This window comes from Ambystoma mexicanum, chromosome 14, assembly GCF_040938575.1.
Source record: "Ambystoma mexicanum isolate Mex_15411 chromosome 14, UKY_AmexF1_1, whole genome shotgun sequence".
In the NCBI taxonomy this organism is placed as follows: domain Eukaryota; kingdom Metazoa; phylum Chordata; class Amphibia; order Caudata; family Ambystomatidae; genus Ambystoma; species Ambystoma mexicanum.
The window spans coordinates 165,865,128-165,881,868 of NC_090940.1; the positions used below are offsets into that span (position 1 = coordinate 165,865,128).

General features: G+C 42.8%; 1 protein-coding gene across 3 annotated transcripts in view; it reads right to left on the bottom strand.

The window, feature by feature from the left end:
* The window catches only part of SPTBN5 (spectrin beta, non-erythrocytic 5), a 1,050,196-nt gene that overhangs the window by 942,811 nt on the left and 90,644 nt on the right, over positions 1–16,741 (bottom strand). For all 3 annotated transcript variants that reach the window (XR_011283950.1, XM_069638812.1, XM_069638811.1), the window contains exons 7-8: positions 13,623–13,829; positions 8,847–9,033 (exon numbers count right to left, since the gene is read on the bottom strand). Coding sequence is in view for 2 of the 3 variants with exons in the window: in XM_069638812.1 (XP_069494913.1) it covers positions 8,847–9,033; positions 13,623–13,829 (394 nt within the window). In the remaining variant the exon portion in view is untranslated. The remainder of the gene's footprint in view (positions 1–8,846; positions 9,034–13,622; positions 13,830–16,741) is intronic.

Consider the following 16,741-nt stretch of genomic DNA (forward strand, 5'->3'; position numbering starts at 1 on the left):
CCGAGGTCCCTTAGCGCCATGGAGGATTTAACATCTGCTTTTAGCAGGTGTTAAAATCCATGGCGCTAAGGGACCTTGTTGTTAATTACGCCACCGTAATTTACGGTGGCATAATTAACGCCTTCCCCACTCCCATTATGCCCTATGGGGCAAAAATGGGAATGGGGAAGGGTAAATGGGTTAATGGGGACTTACCGCCCCGCCAACCTCGGAATGGGGCGGTAAGTCCGCCAACCATCATGGCGTAAACATAGTTTACGCCATGGTGGTAAAGGTACGACCCAGGCGGTAACTTACCGCCTGGGTCGTAATGAGGCCCCAAATCTTGAAAAGGACGTTATACACAAGGTAAACAGATTTTATTGGTATTCAGTGATATCATCACTGGGAAAAAATATTGAGAGTCACTCGATATTCTTTTAAAGGCACTATCGAACACTTTCCCCAAATATTGTAGGGCTGGACTTTATGTAATTGCACCAGTCCTAAACTATGTTGGGAAAGCTGTTTGGTGCTTTTCCAAATAATATCGAGTCACCCTCGATGTTTGTACCAGCGATTATATCACATGTAACCATTTTGTTCAGTCTCAACTTCCATCTTTTTCTCTAAAAGTGGACGAGCAGAAGCTCTGCCTGTGTATATCCTGTCTGGCAGACAACATGTCACAGTCTTAGTCTCAGAGAATGCTGGCCTAAAGGGAGACATTGGAAACATCCTCCCAGGCCCTGTCCAATCACAATCTTCATAAAATAAGTCAAGCGAATAGGAAGAGCTTTTTCCCAAAAGTGGAGAAAGTCATTTAGGTACCAAGAGAAAATGCAGATGAAAAAGCAGATGTTCACTCAGAAAGTAAGCTGGCATTAAAAGTACTTGAAATTGAAGGAGAAACTCCCAGACTCTGCGCCAAATAATCAAGTTATTTTATTTGTAAATCATTCTAAATCAGATGCCCTCTCCATGATTACACGTATTTCGGCTCGGGTGAGCCTTTCTCAAATCAGGGCTATTACTACACAAACATAATTCAGCAATACTTTAAGCAAAATGTCCACGTGATTATTATCAGGTAGTTCATAAAAGGGTTAAACCCCAATGTTCAAATCTCCTGCAGCTCCTGTCCCAGGCTTCGGCTGAAACTGTTTTATGAACTACCTGAAAATCATCACGTGGACTTTTCGCTTAAAGTATTGCTGAATTATGTTTGTGTAGTAGTAGCCCTGATTTGAGAAAAGCTCACCCGAGCCGAAATATGTGTAATCATGGCGAGGGCATCTGATTTAGAATGATTTACAAATAAAATAATACAAAATAACTTTATTATATGGTGCGCAGTCTGGGAGTTTCTCCTTCAATTTCAAGTAATTTATGACGGTTTGGACTTTTCTACCATCACACTCCAGCAACCTGCGACACGGAATCCAAATCTTTTTTGTTGCACCACAACCTATTTCATAGGAGACAATCAGGTATTGAAAGGAGTCGCCTGGCGGAGCAACTTTTCAATAAAGCCCCTTTTTTTCTGATGGCATTAAAAGTAAATAATAAAATATAAGCACGCATTGGCAAAGCCGGCATTTTGGGGCTTTTGAGAATCCAGGGAACAGGCATTTTCCACTGGCACTGGCAACATGTCATTACCTGGATATCAGATCACAATAGCTGGCAAATGGTGTGAGCACTATGGCTCATAAAGGGAGTGCAGGAGAAATGACTATCAAATGACTAATAAAAAGCCTAGATTGTTGGATTTGCCAATGCTTATTTTGAACAGAGAAGGAACCATTGAAAGGGCACATATATTGCTTAAAAAAACAGGTGGATTAAGTAATCACTGGTTGAGGCATTTTTAGTACACTAAGAGATGATTTCCATCTGCAATTAGGCCATTACCTTTCAGAAAACTGCTTAGAGATATTGGCAGGCCTATAGCTTGATGTTACTGCATGAAAGAGCTAGCTGAAAGAGGTACCAGGTTTCAGGTCATGAGACAAAATTTGCAAAGGAAGTTCTACAGAAGAACAAAACAAATTACAAAAGATTTGCAGATCGATCTAGGCGGAAACTCTGCAATAAAAGGTGGGAGAAAAAGTTGGTCTATCCACTAAGGGTCTCATCAGAAGTTGGGCGGTATCCCATTGGTAAATCTGCCGGGATACCGCCCAACACAATTACTGTTACCGCAATTTGGTCTGGTGCTATTAGCACTGGATCCCAGGTTTCGGGGGCAGCGTAAGTCCCAATTTTTTTTCAGTCCATAGAACTCTATGAGGCATTTTTGGCAAAATTACTGTAGCAGTAATTGCGCTGAAAATCAGTGGAAAGTCAGCACATTCACCTCCAGCTCAGAGCTGGAGGCGAATCCTCTGAGTTTTCCCCAAACTCGGTATTGGGCGGTGCAGTAATGCAGAAGTAATAGCATTACGGCCACATTTTTACCACACCGCCCAATGCCTGATGAGGCCCTAAGAATATTCAAATAAATGAAAAGAATAAATGTTGTGCACGTTTTATTGGCTCTTTGAAGATCCAGGAAGTGTTAACTCCTGTGACAGTTAAATTAGGGCTCCCACCCCACCTAAAGATTCACCCGACCGTTCATGCAAGTCTTTTGAAGCCTTGTCGAGGAGAAATTCGATTGGGGACATCCCTTCCCCCAGTAAGCATTGAAGGCTCGTAGGAGGAAAATGAAGCACAGGTTATCCTACATTCCCGAATTTGCAAGAATAAGCTGCAGTATCTAATTGACTGGAAGGGATATGGTCCTGAGGAGAGTTCATGGGAAGTGGCGACGGATGTGCACGCCCCTCTGTTAATGGCTAGGTTTCATGAGGAAAATCCAGGCATACCGGGCCCAGAGACCAGGGCCAGAGAAGGGGCCTTGTGGGGCGGGGGGTACTGTCGTGTCTCTGTCAAGTTCTTAAGATGTGGGAGAATTTATAGCCTGTTGAAGGAGTGGCGATTATGTTTGAATGAGATACAGAAAGAGAGAGAGTAAGGAAAATGTATGAGTGATTGGGAATTCTTTCAACATGATTTTCCTTAACAATGGTATTTAGGAGAGTAAAAGAAACCCATTCCAAGATGGAGAAAGAGAATGTGGGAAGTGATTGGTGCATTATCAGCCAATGGATGAATATGGAATGTTGTAAAGGCTTCTAAACTGCCTTTCATCCAGAGATTTATTTTAAGCAGGTCCTAGTTGTGTGGAGCTTCTTGTGAGCCATTTCTGTTTAGGTTAAGAAGCTGATTTTTACGTGGGACAAGTTGGAGAGTTCATTAGTGGGACCTTTATTTTTGTGTGTACAGTTATATTATCAGATGAAACTCCTTCTGTACAGGTTAAAAGTGCATTGATGAAAGACTGTTTACTTAGTAGGATATGCAGAGGATTTTCTTTGCATCTGGCATTCATTGTGAGAAGAGTGAGAAGTACGAATGGCGGCTTTAGCACGTGATTAACAGTGCGCAAGTTACCCATTCTACGCCAGCCGTGGATTGAGTTGGTTAAGTGCAAGCCAAAAATGGAGTGTGTGCAAGTTACCGTGGCAGCCTGTGGATTGTGTTGAGCTTGCTGTATGCTTGTTGAGTCGCGTAGACCTTCCGTCAGTTTGAGGAAAGCACCTTGTATGTGTTACGTGTGACAAATGTGGTCAACAGAACTTAGTATTGAGACTTGCATAACGCATACCAGTCTCATTCTAAGACCTGTAAGCAGCGGTTATGCTAAAGATGACTTTGCAGAGGCGGACAGCGCAGAAGGATCATTGAACTTTGCAAATCCATTTTTCACTCGCTCCAGAGCATCAAGGGTTATGGAGAAGAATGAACCTGAGAACTTGTATATAGTTAATGATTGCTGAGAGCATCAGTGAACCTTATGTTTGGGAAAAGAAAACACGCACATCAGCTTAAGCACAGGCAATTTTCATTATGTGTATTAAATGAAACCCCTAGGCTTTTAGCAGAGGATTACAGGTAAAGTAGGAGTTTGGGAGTGGGGGGGGGGGGGTAAGATAGGAAAAAGGTTCATGTACATTGATGCTGATTATTGTTGTTGTGTTTTATTGTAGATTCCATCCAGAAAGTCTGTAGGTAGAGTCGAGGTGGAACCAGGAGGAAGCTGAATTTGTTTTATTATTTTACCCAATTCCCTTTCCCTTGCTTTGACCTATTACCCAACTGACGTCTAAATACAGTTGTGGGCCAGTGCCTGGTGAGGGTTTGTGGAGCCAGCAACTCCCACAGGATTGAGACGAGTGGGACCTGATAGGATCATGGATTTGCACCAAAGGGTGCATCAAATCCATCTAAACTTTTCAATCATTCAGAAACCATGTCATCACATGGATACTGAACAAAACCAACACTACCTTGTCCCACTCATGACACCACATACACATACCTTTAGCACTCACTCTCTCTTACCTCTACGCTTTGATTGTACTGTTTTGTACCACAAATATGTTTAAACCATCTAAACTGTATAAATTGTATAAGTTGTAAAATATATCTAAATGTATAAACTGTATCATGTAACCACTTACCTAAGCGCCCTTTTATCCTAGGTCTGGCGCGCTATATAAATAAATAAACAAACAAACAAACAAGTCTAGCTTGGTATTGTAGTTCTTTGGATTCAGTCCAGCATTAGGGTGATTAATGGTAGCGGACATTGATTCTTCAATGTAATTCGATTCAAGGCTCAATAATAAATACAGGTGCATAACATGTCATCCTTATTCAGAACAAAAAACAAGGGCGAAGCTGCTGGAGACTAGGATTGTCAAATAAATCCTTTCTCAAAGTTCTCATACAAATATTCTCATAAAAGTTCATTTTCTTTTTCTGTTGATGCATAAATTATACTACACAGGATTGGTGCTCCCACCTACAGTTCAATTTTGCAGTCATAAGGACAAAGTGAGGGCAACGCCCCTGCTTGCTTCTCATGCAAGATGTCCCAGAATTATTGGTAGCACTCCGGCAACTAGCCTATAACTGTCCCTATTGCATGTTCCATTTCTGACCCTTCTGTGAGACATATTCCAATCTCCTGACCAATACTTGCTACAACTCCACAGAACTTATCTGGAGATAGTGTCTTGACAAATTTTAGACTTCAATTTAATTGTACATCTTCCCCAATAAATATTTGGATTATATAAAGTGAACCAGGGCATCCCTAAAATAATCTTTAATTGGGGGGCATCAATAATTTGAATACTCTTTCCTCCAAATTGGCACCCTGAATGTTATGTTATGTTCTTATGTTACGTTGATTTATACCACTACCACCCAAGAGGGCAGGCGTGTTAGTGAGGATAGGATGATAGGATAGGTTCAGAACCAGGAGAAACTGGTATCTGTGTGTGATGGCTTGCGTGCACATTGGTTGCGCGGCCTGGCTTGTTGTAACCGTAAGGTTAACACTCTGTACCTCAGCTGTTTACTAGTGTGTATGTTGGGTGTGTGAATCGTGTGCGGTTAGGGTGGAAGTATAACATGCACACTGGTTTGTTGGATCCATAAAAGGGAGTCCAGGGTCGTGGTTGTTTGTTACATGCCTGAGAGAGTTGTGTTAGTGTGTGTATCAGTGAATTTGTGTGTGGTTAGGCTCGGGTTTTATGGATTGTGTGCACTGGTATGTTCCGTCTGAAGTTAGGTCCAGTGTCTCTGAAGTTTGTTCATTGTGAAAGTTAATGAATTGCTTGGTGTGTGCATGTGTTTTTTGGCTAGACCATAGTCATGTATCGGGTTGTGGGTAGTGTAGGAGGAGCAGGAAAGGGTGGATTGGTTAGTGCATTGCTTAATCTCAACAGTACCTCCAATATATGTCTTCAGTGCTCATCCTGTTGCCACTTAGTGGTACACTCCAACACTTCCGGCTAAGCATTGCTGGCTGTCCCCTCCAGCTCAGGGGGCTACCTTCCCCCAACTTGTTCCTCTGAGTGCAATAGATCGGTTGCACCCAGTCAGCCTATAGAAACTCAACAAGCATTATTTGGTAAAATTGTGCTTTGGCTTGTTGTAAGATTGCCATCTAAAGTGACACATGCCTGGTCTTCACAAACCTTCAGTAAGTGATACATGACTGAAACTACCGTAACTATCTGGAGTGACGCATGGTTAGTCTACATGCTTCATTTGAATGCGTTACATGGCTGGTCTTTCCAGAATGTCTCGATGTTTGCGGGTGGGGTGTCTTTCACATATCTGTCTGTGATGCATGGCTAATCTTCACTGATCTCTCTAGCTCTTGTGCATGACTGGGAGGGGGGCGGTGGGGCCTTTTTGTCCTCCTTTATTTCTCTGCTATTGTCCTGTCTCTGTCCTATTGTCCCTTTGTGCATTTCTGTTGGTCCCGTTTGCTTTTGCAGTTATTTTCTCTTTGTGCTGGTTATTGGCAGTTAAATAACCATGTTTTTAGTTGTTTTTTGAAGGTGAGGTAGTGTTCTGTGGTTCTAATTTCCTAAGCATTGTGCTCCATAGGTTAGAAATTAAACATGACAATGCAGCTCCTCCCAATTTCCTTTTTTCCCTGTATTGTTTTGTCTCTATTTGGAGGTAGTTGCTTGATCTTAGGTCTCTTCTTGGTTGATAGCAGGTGATTTTGGTTTGGAGACATTCAGCTCCTTGTCTGTGTAAGGAATCTCCATCCCCAATAATTCTGTCCTATGAGAGATAAGTCCTGATGATGGTTGTGTCCCATCTACCGCTGGGACCTGTTCTGGTGTTGGCTTTTTCACTATTGGTATTCCCAAGTCTCCTGCCAGTCCCCAATATAAAAAGTTCCTAGTGGCTCCTGAGTCAATCGCACATGGATCTTCGGATCGTAACTTTCCACCCCAAAACAAGGATACATTGAGTGTGATGTGTAGAAATGTGGTAAAAATGCAGGTTCAGCGTGGTAAAAAGGTGCAGACTTGTCAGCTGCGGGATTAGCCCATTAAGATGGGATGGGGCTTCATTGATAGCCACGCAGTTCTATGCACTACGATGAAGAATGCCCTGAATAATTGAGCTTTAAGCAAATAACATATAGGCAGTAAAGATGGGTTGCAAGTAATTATACAGGGCTTAACATTAGGCAGAGGAACTGTGAACAGGCCTCAGAGCATGCTTTTCATTAGAAACAAGTTCACATTTTATTAACTTGCTTTGTAGCCACAGAGGCTGGCAGCACATTGCAAATTACAGGTTTCCAGGATCATACAGTAAGAAATGAACAGCCTTCGATACTATCGAGGCCAGAAATCAAAGCTCATGGGTGCCGGAGAAAGGCAGTGAATGCACAATCATTTTATAATTCAGCTTATTAGTTCATGAAAATGGTCTACTGACATTTTAAAATGTCCCATGGTGGTTTCGAATTGCCCCTTTGCACATGTGAGCCTGGGAAGAGGTTTGAAGAGTTCCTAAAATGCAACATTAAAACAGTAATTTGTCAATGGTTCAAGGCTCCTCCAGGGTCATGATCGGTTGTATTCCCATGCGAAATGGATGGAGATGACCGGCAGCAGATGAATAAAGATCAGCTGGTCATCTCAAATGTCTCAATGTTTTGGCACTATGATGTGGGAAATGTGGGTTTTAATGTGATGTCACAGAGGTGGTCGAGGGTGGTAATGCAAGGTTTGCAGGACCCAATAATTTCAGGATACTGTAAGTCCCACTATACGGGAATGACGTAGCTCTACCAATTAGCCTCACATGCAGGACTAACCTAAAGTTACAATGTGGTTTGATGCTAATTGGTTTGTATGGTTATAAAAGCTCTTGTCTTAGGGGCGTTTCTTCGACAGCGCCTTTATGTAGTTCTGTTGCACGTTCTGTGTGAATTTTGCTTTCCCAGATGCATCAGGGGGCCGGAATAAATTGTTTTGCTTTTTGCTTGGGGTATACTTCTCTTTTGGATTACTTTTGTAATTTATTATTGGTGATTTCTGAGGCAAACCGCTGTACAGAACTACCGCTTGAATACTATTCATTACCTGTTGTGATGGTCGTCCCTGACTAATTGGAAATCTCCTAGGAATGCAGGGACAATTTCCCAAATAATGGGTGGGTAGGGGCCTGTAGGTGGTGAAATTGGCAATATCGATTAACAAGGCCATGGGCGGTCAAGAGAAGGGTTAAAAATCCAATGAACACCTGCAGGCTGTTTGTTCCTCCTCACATCCCTTCTCATCCCCATCTGAACTCCTATGCCAATAGTTTGGACTTATAGGTGGGCTGTACCACTTAATAGCAAAACTAAAATAAATGGCTTAGCAGGCATGTGGAAAACAAGCACACCGTGTGCAAGTCAAACTAGAACAGAGATGACAATTCCTCATATATTTGAAACAGGCAGAAGTGTCTGGAGATCATCAAATGAGGATAACAATAAAGAGCTAGGGTGGCCATCCATGGCCATGAATTCTTTAGTCCTGAATACGCCATGTAGTCTCCTGTCTGATGTTTGGCCATTGACTCTATGATAAAACACGATAGTCAAGTACCCGAAGCTCGACTTTGATACTGACAGAGATTCTAAAGTGTGTATATCAATAAAGTACACAATTTCAGGATACGGAACAATTGTATACTTGCCAAAATTGAAATGTTCTGGGTGAAAAGGAGAATTATGCATTAATCTACTGCGGATAAACAATCAGTGAGAGAAAGGTTGGTAGAGAAAATCTGAAACTTTTCCAACAGTCGAGGTTAAATAGGGCAAATCCTTCAAAAGAAGGCACGATTGGCGGCTTAAGTCTACATTTTCATCAGTTGTCAATGATGCACTACTATTATTTTTTATTGCAGATACAATGTTACCCATTATTGTTGGGTTGTGTTCTTACCTCTGTAGGTGAACCGCATCTGCGCCTGTGGAATTTGGTACTTCACTATTGGAGGGGCTCCCGCTGCTGGGACCAGATCTCTTCCAAGGTAACTTCTGATTGGAGTCCCGCTTCCACTTCCCTTACTCCTCATGGCTTCTTCTTGTGATTGGCCATTGGTCTCATTCTTGTTCTCCCACGCTTCAGCCTGTGAAAGGCACGGGTTGCACTGTTAGGAATTTCCCCCGCTTCAACCCTCCACTCGCATGGTGCCACACTCTGCCTCAAACAAAACTAATATTCAAAGTTTCATCCTTAGTACACATCTCTCTTAGAAACAATCAGTGGCTAATGTTAGTATGTTTAGTCAGTTGAAGGTGTTTGCTGAGCACCAACTGTTTCGCTGATTGCGTTCATTTCCCCATTTTCCAGTATGTAAAAGTAACAGGATTAGACTGGGATTCACATTTCAGATTTACACCAAAGTTGGTTGAAACAATAGGCAAAGATATATGGGTTGAAAATGATTCATCAATATTAGCCCACAGGGAGGGCACTTGCATGTATTTATTGACCAGTAGTGGTTTTAGAGCGACACAAGGTAACACCAAAGGTTATACTCCAATTGCAGTCAATATCTATCGTACAGCACCTCCCCCATTGGAAAACATTACAATTTAAGCACATAGTACTACTGACCAGCTTTTACCCAATCGGAATTCTTAGAATGCAGTCAATAACAACTGGTATTAACCACATTTCAGACATTCAGACAAGAATTGCAGTGTCATCAGCAAGATACTGGTGCGTTCTGACATCTTGCACAACTCCTGCACTCCCCCAGACATACAAATGGAGGGCGGCACCCCGTCAGTAGCACACTTGCTCTTGCGTACATGAGAAAGATCCACGATGCGTGCTGCTTCTTGGTTCCTGTTCATGCAACGATGCGAGCCGGGGCTCTCTGGAGGTGGCGACAGAGCTGAGTCTGGACTGGGGCTACATGTAGATAAGATTTGTATTTGGTATACATTCAAATGTGTGTGTGAATGAGTGAGTGTATGATGTATGGGTGTGTGTGAGAATGAGTGAGTGAATGTTGTGTGTGACTGTTTTGTGAGCATGTGTATATGCAGAACCGGGGAGCGGATGAGGGGTGGGTTTGGAAGGGGGGGTTGCCAAACACAGCATATTTTAGTGCCCATTTCTAATAGATGACCAGTTAAAAATGTTAAAAAAAACAAATTATGATGTTGTATTACGTGGCTAGACTGGCATTTTAGGGAAACCAGTCTAGCCATTTCTTAGTGTGGCATGATATCTTTAACTAGGCATCTAAAATCAAACAATCATGTTGAGTGTTATTACGTGGCTAGACTGGCATTCTGGGCAGCTAGTCTAGATATTTCTTACTGTGGAATGCCATTTTTTCTAGGCATCTATGATAAAGCAAGCATGATGTGTTGTTCCGTGGCTAGACTGGCAGTTTGGTGCCAGTATGTTTCCATATTGTGGCATGACATTTTTAATGGCAAAACCAACTGCATTGTGTTCTTAGGTGGGGGTACTGACATGTATTGGCAGAATCTGCGTGGATCATTACTAGCATTTGTCAAGGGTTGCAGTCATGCTGCTTGGCAGCCAGTTGAGTTGAAACAGATTTCAGTTTAGCTGTAACTGCTATTGGGTGTTAAAGTGGAGACATGTGCTTTAACTTCACAAACAACAGTTGTGGAATGGTGGAAATGGTTGCAAAAAGTAGTGGAACTGTTAACAGTAAAAAAAACAAAAAGTAGTGGAACTCCATTCCTGACTGTATCTGCTCACCTCGACCACTGCCCATGATAAGTATCAGCAAGAAGACATTTTACATTTATCAACTACTTAAATATAATGCACCCCTCACATTGCAAACTACTTATAGCCTAAAGACCCAGCACTTCAGGCACTACCTGAAATTAGAAAAAATACGCAATTGACTAAGTCCAGGTAACTTCACTGTCAACACAGATAATAAAGATGGCTCCTGAAAGACACAATAAAAAAACTGTACAGTTTATGAGAAAATAGCGCAACTTAACGACGCAACCATAAAATACCAACATCAACCAACTTGAAACAGGAGCAAAAAATTTCATGAAATCTAAATTCCACATAATGGGAAAGGAAACACACAAGAATGTTCAAAGCTTCCAGATCTGCCAGAAAATCGCAAACTTTTGTATTTGTGATCGATAGAGCGATACCGTCCCCAGGCAAAATGCATAAGGTCAATCTCCCAAAAATTCGATACGTTCGAGATTAAAGAATCTGGCGCTTCTGATTCATTCAAACAGATGCTATTCTTTTGTCCAATAATCACAAAATATTGGTTTGATCTATCATGAATTAATATGGATATTCTACAAATTAAGCAGACATTATGGCTGAAGGAATACTTACTTAGCACACTGAACGACGAATCACATTCTTCCTCTAAAACATACTCAACTCTTGGATTTACTACTGACTGTGACCACTCAAACTATTACATGCCACTGGAAAGATCAAGAAGCCTGATCTTATCGGGTTTGGTAGAAATGAGTCTACCTGACGCACAGACTTGAATAAATGGTAATCTGAGACCCCTTTTCACGTGCAGAATTTAACCAAACAGGGATCGCCTTGAAGGCCTTTTGCAACCACTCACATTGCTTAGCATCTGGCCAATCTCAAAATACAGAAGTACGCAAATCTCCTTGAAATAAATTCCTATATAATACCTTGAACATTCCAACATATCATCAATAACGTATAATACATCCATACATATATGAAGCTGAGCTACCTAACTCCGATGGTTCCCCCTTGACATGCTACAAACATCAACTGTAACTGCTAAGAAAATTCACTATTTCATGCTTTTAGGAAATATCTTATATGGACTAATAGGCAGGACTAACCCATAACCGGGCAACACACTCCAGAATTGGAGTGCCCCCTCTCCATGGAGGGCAAAATACATGCTCTTATCAACCCCTCCATCCCTTCACACTTTTCTACCAATCACGAGCCCTCTACTCTGCTCTCTATCGCTCCCTTTCTCCCTCCTATCTCTCTATGCACTCTTCATGTTTCTTCCGTCCTTTCTCCCATCCTTCTTTACATTTATGGAATAAACAGTGCCAAATCAAGATTTGACAGTGGTTTGCACCAAAGTGTTATTAGAACAACTTATGTATGTTATATTGGAATAATTCCTATTTCGTTAATCGTCTTTGTAAAGATGTTCTTCAAAATGTCTTTAGCTTATAATAATGTTTGTAAAAGTTGGTATATTTATATGATGTTGGTTGAATGTACTGTTCTGACCTATCTACAACCAAACATGGAAAATGTAACCCTTACTCAGTTTTTTTGTTTCATTTACTTATCTACTGACTTACTAATGAATGACGGTTGAAGGCAATTTTATAGAACTGTTTCCTTGTTTTAAAACTAGCAATAAATATTATAAACAGAAGAAGAAAAAGTAAGTGGTCTATACAGATTGTGCCTGATGTTTCTGATGTAAAATAAAAAGCCAAATACAAGATGGCCGCTATGGAAATGTCAAGGGAAACTTTAAGGAGTCCCTTCTCCATTTCCATTTCTGGCGACCTAAAGGGGCATGGAGCAGCCAATAGGTGGCCCGTGAGGAAAAGTGACTCATAGACGGTTTGGGGAGGTGAGGGTGGGTTGTGGGACACACTGGGGGCTAATGTAGAGGGTAAGATGTGGGCTAGCTGGAGCCCTATGATTGGTTGTTCATGCTACCACAGGTACACATAGGAGCAATTGGCTGTACAGCAGGCATTGCAGTTGTGCGTGATGGTCAGAATATGATCAGTATAATGCCATTAACCAGAGGAGCAGTAATTAAAAAAGAATTACTCACTACTATCTATAACAACACATTGCCACTAACAAACATTTCATAAAAGAATGTTAAAATGCATATGGCTTCAAAGCACATTTGTAAGAATTTGAAGGAAAAAACAAAGAAGCAGGAAACTTCACATGAAGAGACTGTACATTGAGAAATCCCAGCAGTAACAAGATGAAATGGTTGAAATCAAATAAAGCATACATTACTTTGACTATACTCATCGAATGACAGGGAACCTGCTTAGCTTTTCAATCAGTCAAGAAAGCGATTTTAAAATAGAAAATGGCATGGCTAGACAGTTTGGGCCTCATAATGAGTTTTGCGGTAAACCAGCGGTAAATCTGCAGATTCACCGGCAAACTCATTTACTGTTACTGCTACTTGGTCTCGTGGGCTTACAACGGAATGACAAGTGGTAGAATGGTGGTTTAAATCCCCATTTTTGGGTTCCCTATAACCCCATGAGATTTTTTGTCAGATTTACCATGAGTGGTAATAATGTGTGGTAAATTGGCTGATTCTGAAAGTGGAGGATTCTCCTCTAGCGTTTTGCTGAAGGTGAATTCTCCACTATACCTCCAGCAAAATGTTGGAGGCAAATCCTCCACTTTACCTCCAATCACAGATTTGCGCGGGCATTCAAAATATCATCAATTCCTTTATCACCAAAAGAAGCGGCGGTAAAGGAATAAACACCACTTTTTAACAGTACTGCAGAACTCGTAAAGAAGCCATGTGTGTAAGAGTCGCCTTGTTGAAGACTAAGAGCAGACCTGGGAAATACCTGCCGACCAATGCTGTAACCGCGGTCCTTGGGCAAGGTCAATGCAATGAAGGCATAGTAGCACCCTAGCGCCATGTTGGATGAGGTCTCAGTTAGGGTTACATACCATGAGAGGGGCCTTCTGGCCCGCACTGCTTGCCAGCTCTCCCAAGCGCCGGACTTCTGAAGAGTAGGCTGCAATCTCCTTCTGAAGGCGGTGGTGGCGCTGCAGCAGGGCCTGCGCACTGGACTCGTCCTTGCCATAGTCCTTGGTCGTCAGAAGGGGATGCCATTCCCGCAGCAAGGAATCGGCGTCATTCGACTCAGAGAAATACTGGCGGAAGGAAACAGTGAGAGGTCAGCGAAGCACATTCCTGCAAAAACCTAGCATCTGTCCTTTGATTAGAAGATAGAAGTCCCCCCACACTTGCGAAAACCACTTACAAATCAGCACACAATCCCACCAGCAGTGCCAGCGTCTGCTGATTTAAAGGTGCGCCAGCTTCAGTGGCATTCATGGTCTATGTGTGATAACCACCTACTTGGGGGAGACAAACTTTCCCAAAGTCAACACAGAGAAAGCTTCTTGGCAGCTTGCTGGGCACCACACTCCAGACTCCCATACCTTTCTGCCAAAGTACTTGTAACTGCTGATAGAGGTACTGTGTCAATGAAATACATGATAAAGCAACAGTGACATCCATTTGGTTCCTCCACCCAGTAAAGAAATTGACGAAAAAAGACTATACTGTGCTTTGAAGGACCCCTTTTTGTGCAATAAACAATGAAGGAATCGACTTCATGCACCTTCTTACCAGACACCACGACGCTGAGAAGAAACTGTGGTTATTTTTTACAATCGCCCATAGAGAATTGCTCTCAAAGGTCAGGTACACCTGCACTGGAGCCTCAACCGTTACCCAAGTGATCACTGACGGGCCACCATGCAGTGGAGTAAATTTCACAATATGTTGGGTGGGACATGACATCTGAAGAAAAAGGGCCCCAGACGAATGAATGGGGACAAAATGGTGTGCCATGAAAGTTGGGGAAGACAAACACCCCTGTGCCCCCTAAAATTACGTCCATGCCACCAGGGCAGGAGGTGGAGAGAGAGGGAAAGAGAGACTGAGCAGTGTGTGTTGGGGATTGGTAATACACTTTCCTTGATTAACCTGCCTTCAGGAGACTGGTATCTCCCAACGCAAAATGGAGGAAGGGGGCTGCGAGGCTGATTGAAGGTTTTGTTACTTCTTGCCCATTTGCAACCTCTGAAAGTGTCTAGGCCGCCTTTCAACCAGATCAGCTAAAACCCAGGACCCAATTCGATCTCCCCCAAAGCCTTAGACCATTTACAGGAGAGAATATACACAGAACTCTTGAGGCCCTGTTCTAAAATAGCTATCCTCCTACCTTTCCGCCCGTTCCTTTACTGTCTCATGGGGAGGCCAGACCTCTCCTTCCTTCCCTCTAATTTATGGTGTTCCTCAAGGCTCTGTACTTGGCCCTTTCCTCTTCTCTCTCTACACCTCTCTCATTGCCCCTGTGATCTCCTCCTTTGGCATTTCCCATCATTTTTATGCAGATGATACTCAACTCTTTCTCTCTTTCTCCTCCTTCACACCTGACATCCATCTTAAACTCTCCTCTTGTCTCACGGCCATCAAGAACTGGATGTCCTCCCGCTTTCTCTCTCTCAACACCGATAAAACCGAAGTCCTTTTCTTCCCCTCTAATACTCTTCCCCCTTCCTCTCCTCCCCGTTTTATCAATTTTCCTCCTTCTGATCTCCCTATCTCCACCCATGCTCGCAATCTAGGCGTTCTTTTTGACTCCTCTCTTAACTTCTCGCAACACATCTCACTCACCTCCCGCTCCTGCCGATACCACCTCTATAACATTCGCAAAATCCGTCCCTCCCTCACTTTCCATGCTACTAAACTCCTAGTCTCTTCACTCATCTTTTCCCGTCTCTTCTACTGCTCCACTCTTCTCTTCGGACTTCCCTCTTCTCATCTTGCCCCTCTTAAATCCATTTACCACTCTGCTATTTGTACCCTTTGTCTCCTTAACCACCGTGATTCTATCTCCTCTTCGCTCTCTCACCTTGGCTGGCTACCTTTCCACCCACAACTAAAATTCCACTTTCTCTGCCTTGTTTTCAAATCCCTCCATGGTCTTGCTCCCCCTTATCTCTCCTCCCTTCTCTCCTTCTACTCCCCCCCTAGCTCCCTTCGTTCAGCTGACCACTTCCTTCTCATTGTACCCCCTTCCCCCTGCGCTTCTTCCCGGTTCCGCTCTTTCCATCTTCTTGCTCCTCTGCACTGGAACTCTCTCCCCCTCCTTATCCGATCTTCCACCACCCTCACCTCATTTCGCACCTCCCTTAAATCTCTTCTTCTCCATCCCCCTCCGTGAAGCCCCCTCCTGCCCTCTCGTATCCCCCCTGATTTCCCCTCTTCCATTCTTCTCCCCCCTCTCCCTTTACTCTCTCTCTCCCTTCCTTCTACACTTTTTCAATCCTTCTCCTGGTCCCCTCAACTCTCTAACTCCCACTCCACTTCTCCTCCCCTCAGGTAATTGCTCTTTACACTGTTTTATGGAATGATTCAAGTTGTAATTTTTTGCTCACACTGTTAATTTGTTGTTATTTCTGTGTATTTGTTGTTCCAATGTACAGCGCTTTGGTGCAAAGCGCTCTATAAATAAATAAATCAAATCAAATCAAATCCTGGATGGTCACCTTCCTGATCCTGTATAAAACTGCTGGGGGCAGCGGTCTAGGAGTGCCGCTGAACCCAAAGTGAATGCCTGCAATCTGTGCTGCTCTTCGCCTCCCACTCATTCACCTAACCCATTAAGTGTAGGCTTTTAATAAAATTCTGGGTGAGAGAACGGTATTACCCAAATTGACCTTTTACAAATGAACTTTTGCACAATTTACCGAATTATAGTGGTCCCAATTGACCTTCTGCACAATTGACCTTTATATTATTTTAGTTATTTTATATATGTATTGGGTTGGTTTTGGATTATAAATAATATAAGGGGATTGGGTGGTGGGTTGCACGGGGTTTTGGGTTGGGTGGGGGGTGTCGGGGGGTTCCCCCGGCATATATGTCCTAATTGACCTTCTAAATCAGGTCAATTCTCCTGAAGTCAATTCTCCCGAGGTCAATTCTCAATTGTGAAAAGGTCAATTAGTATACAACATTGAGAACAGCTCCCGGAATAAGGCCTCTGAAC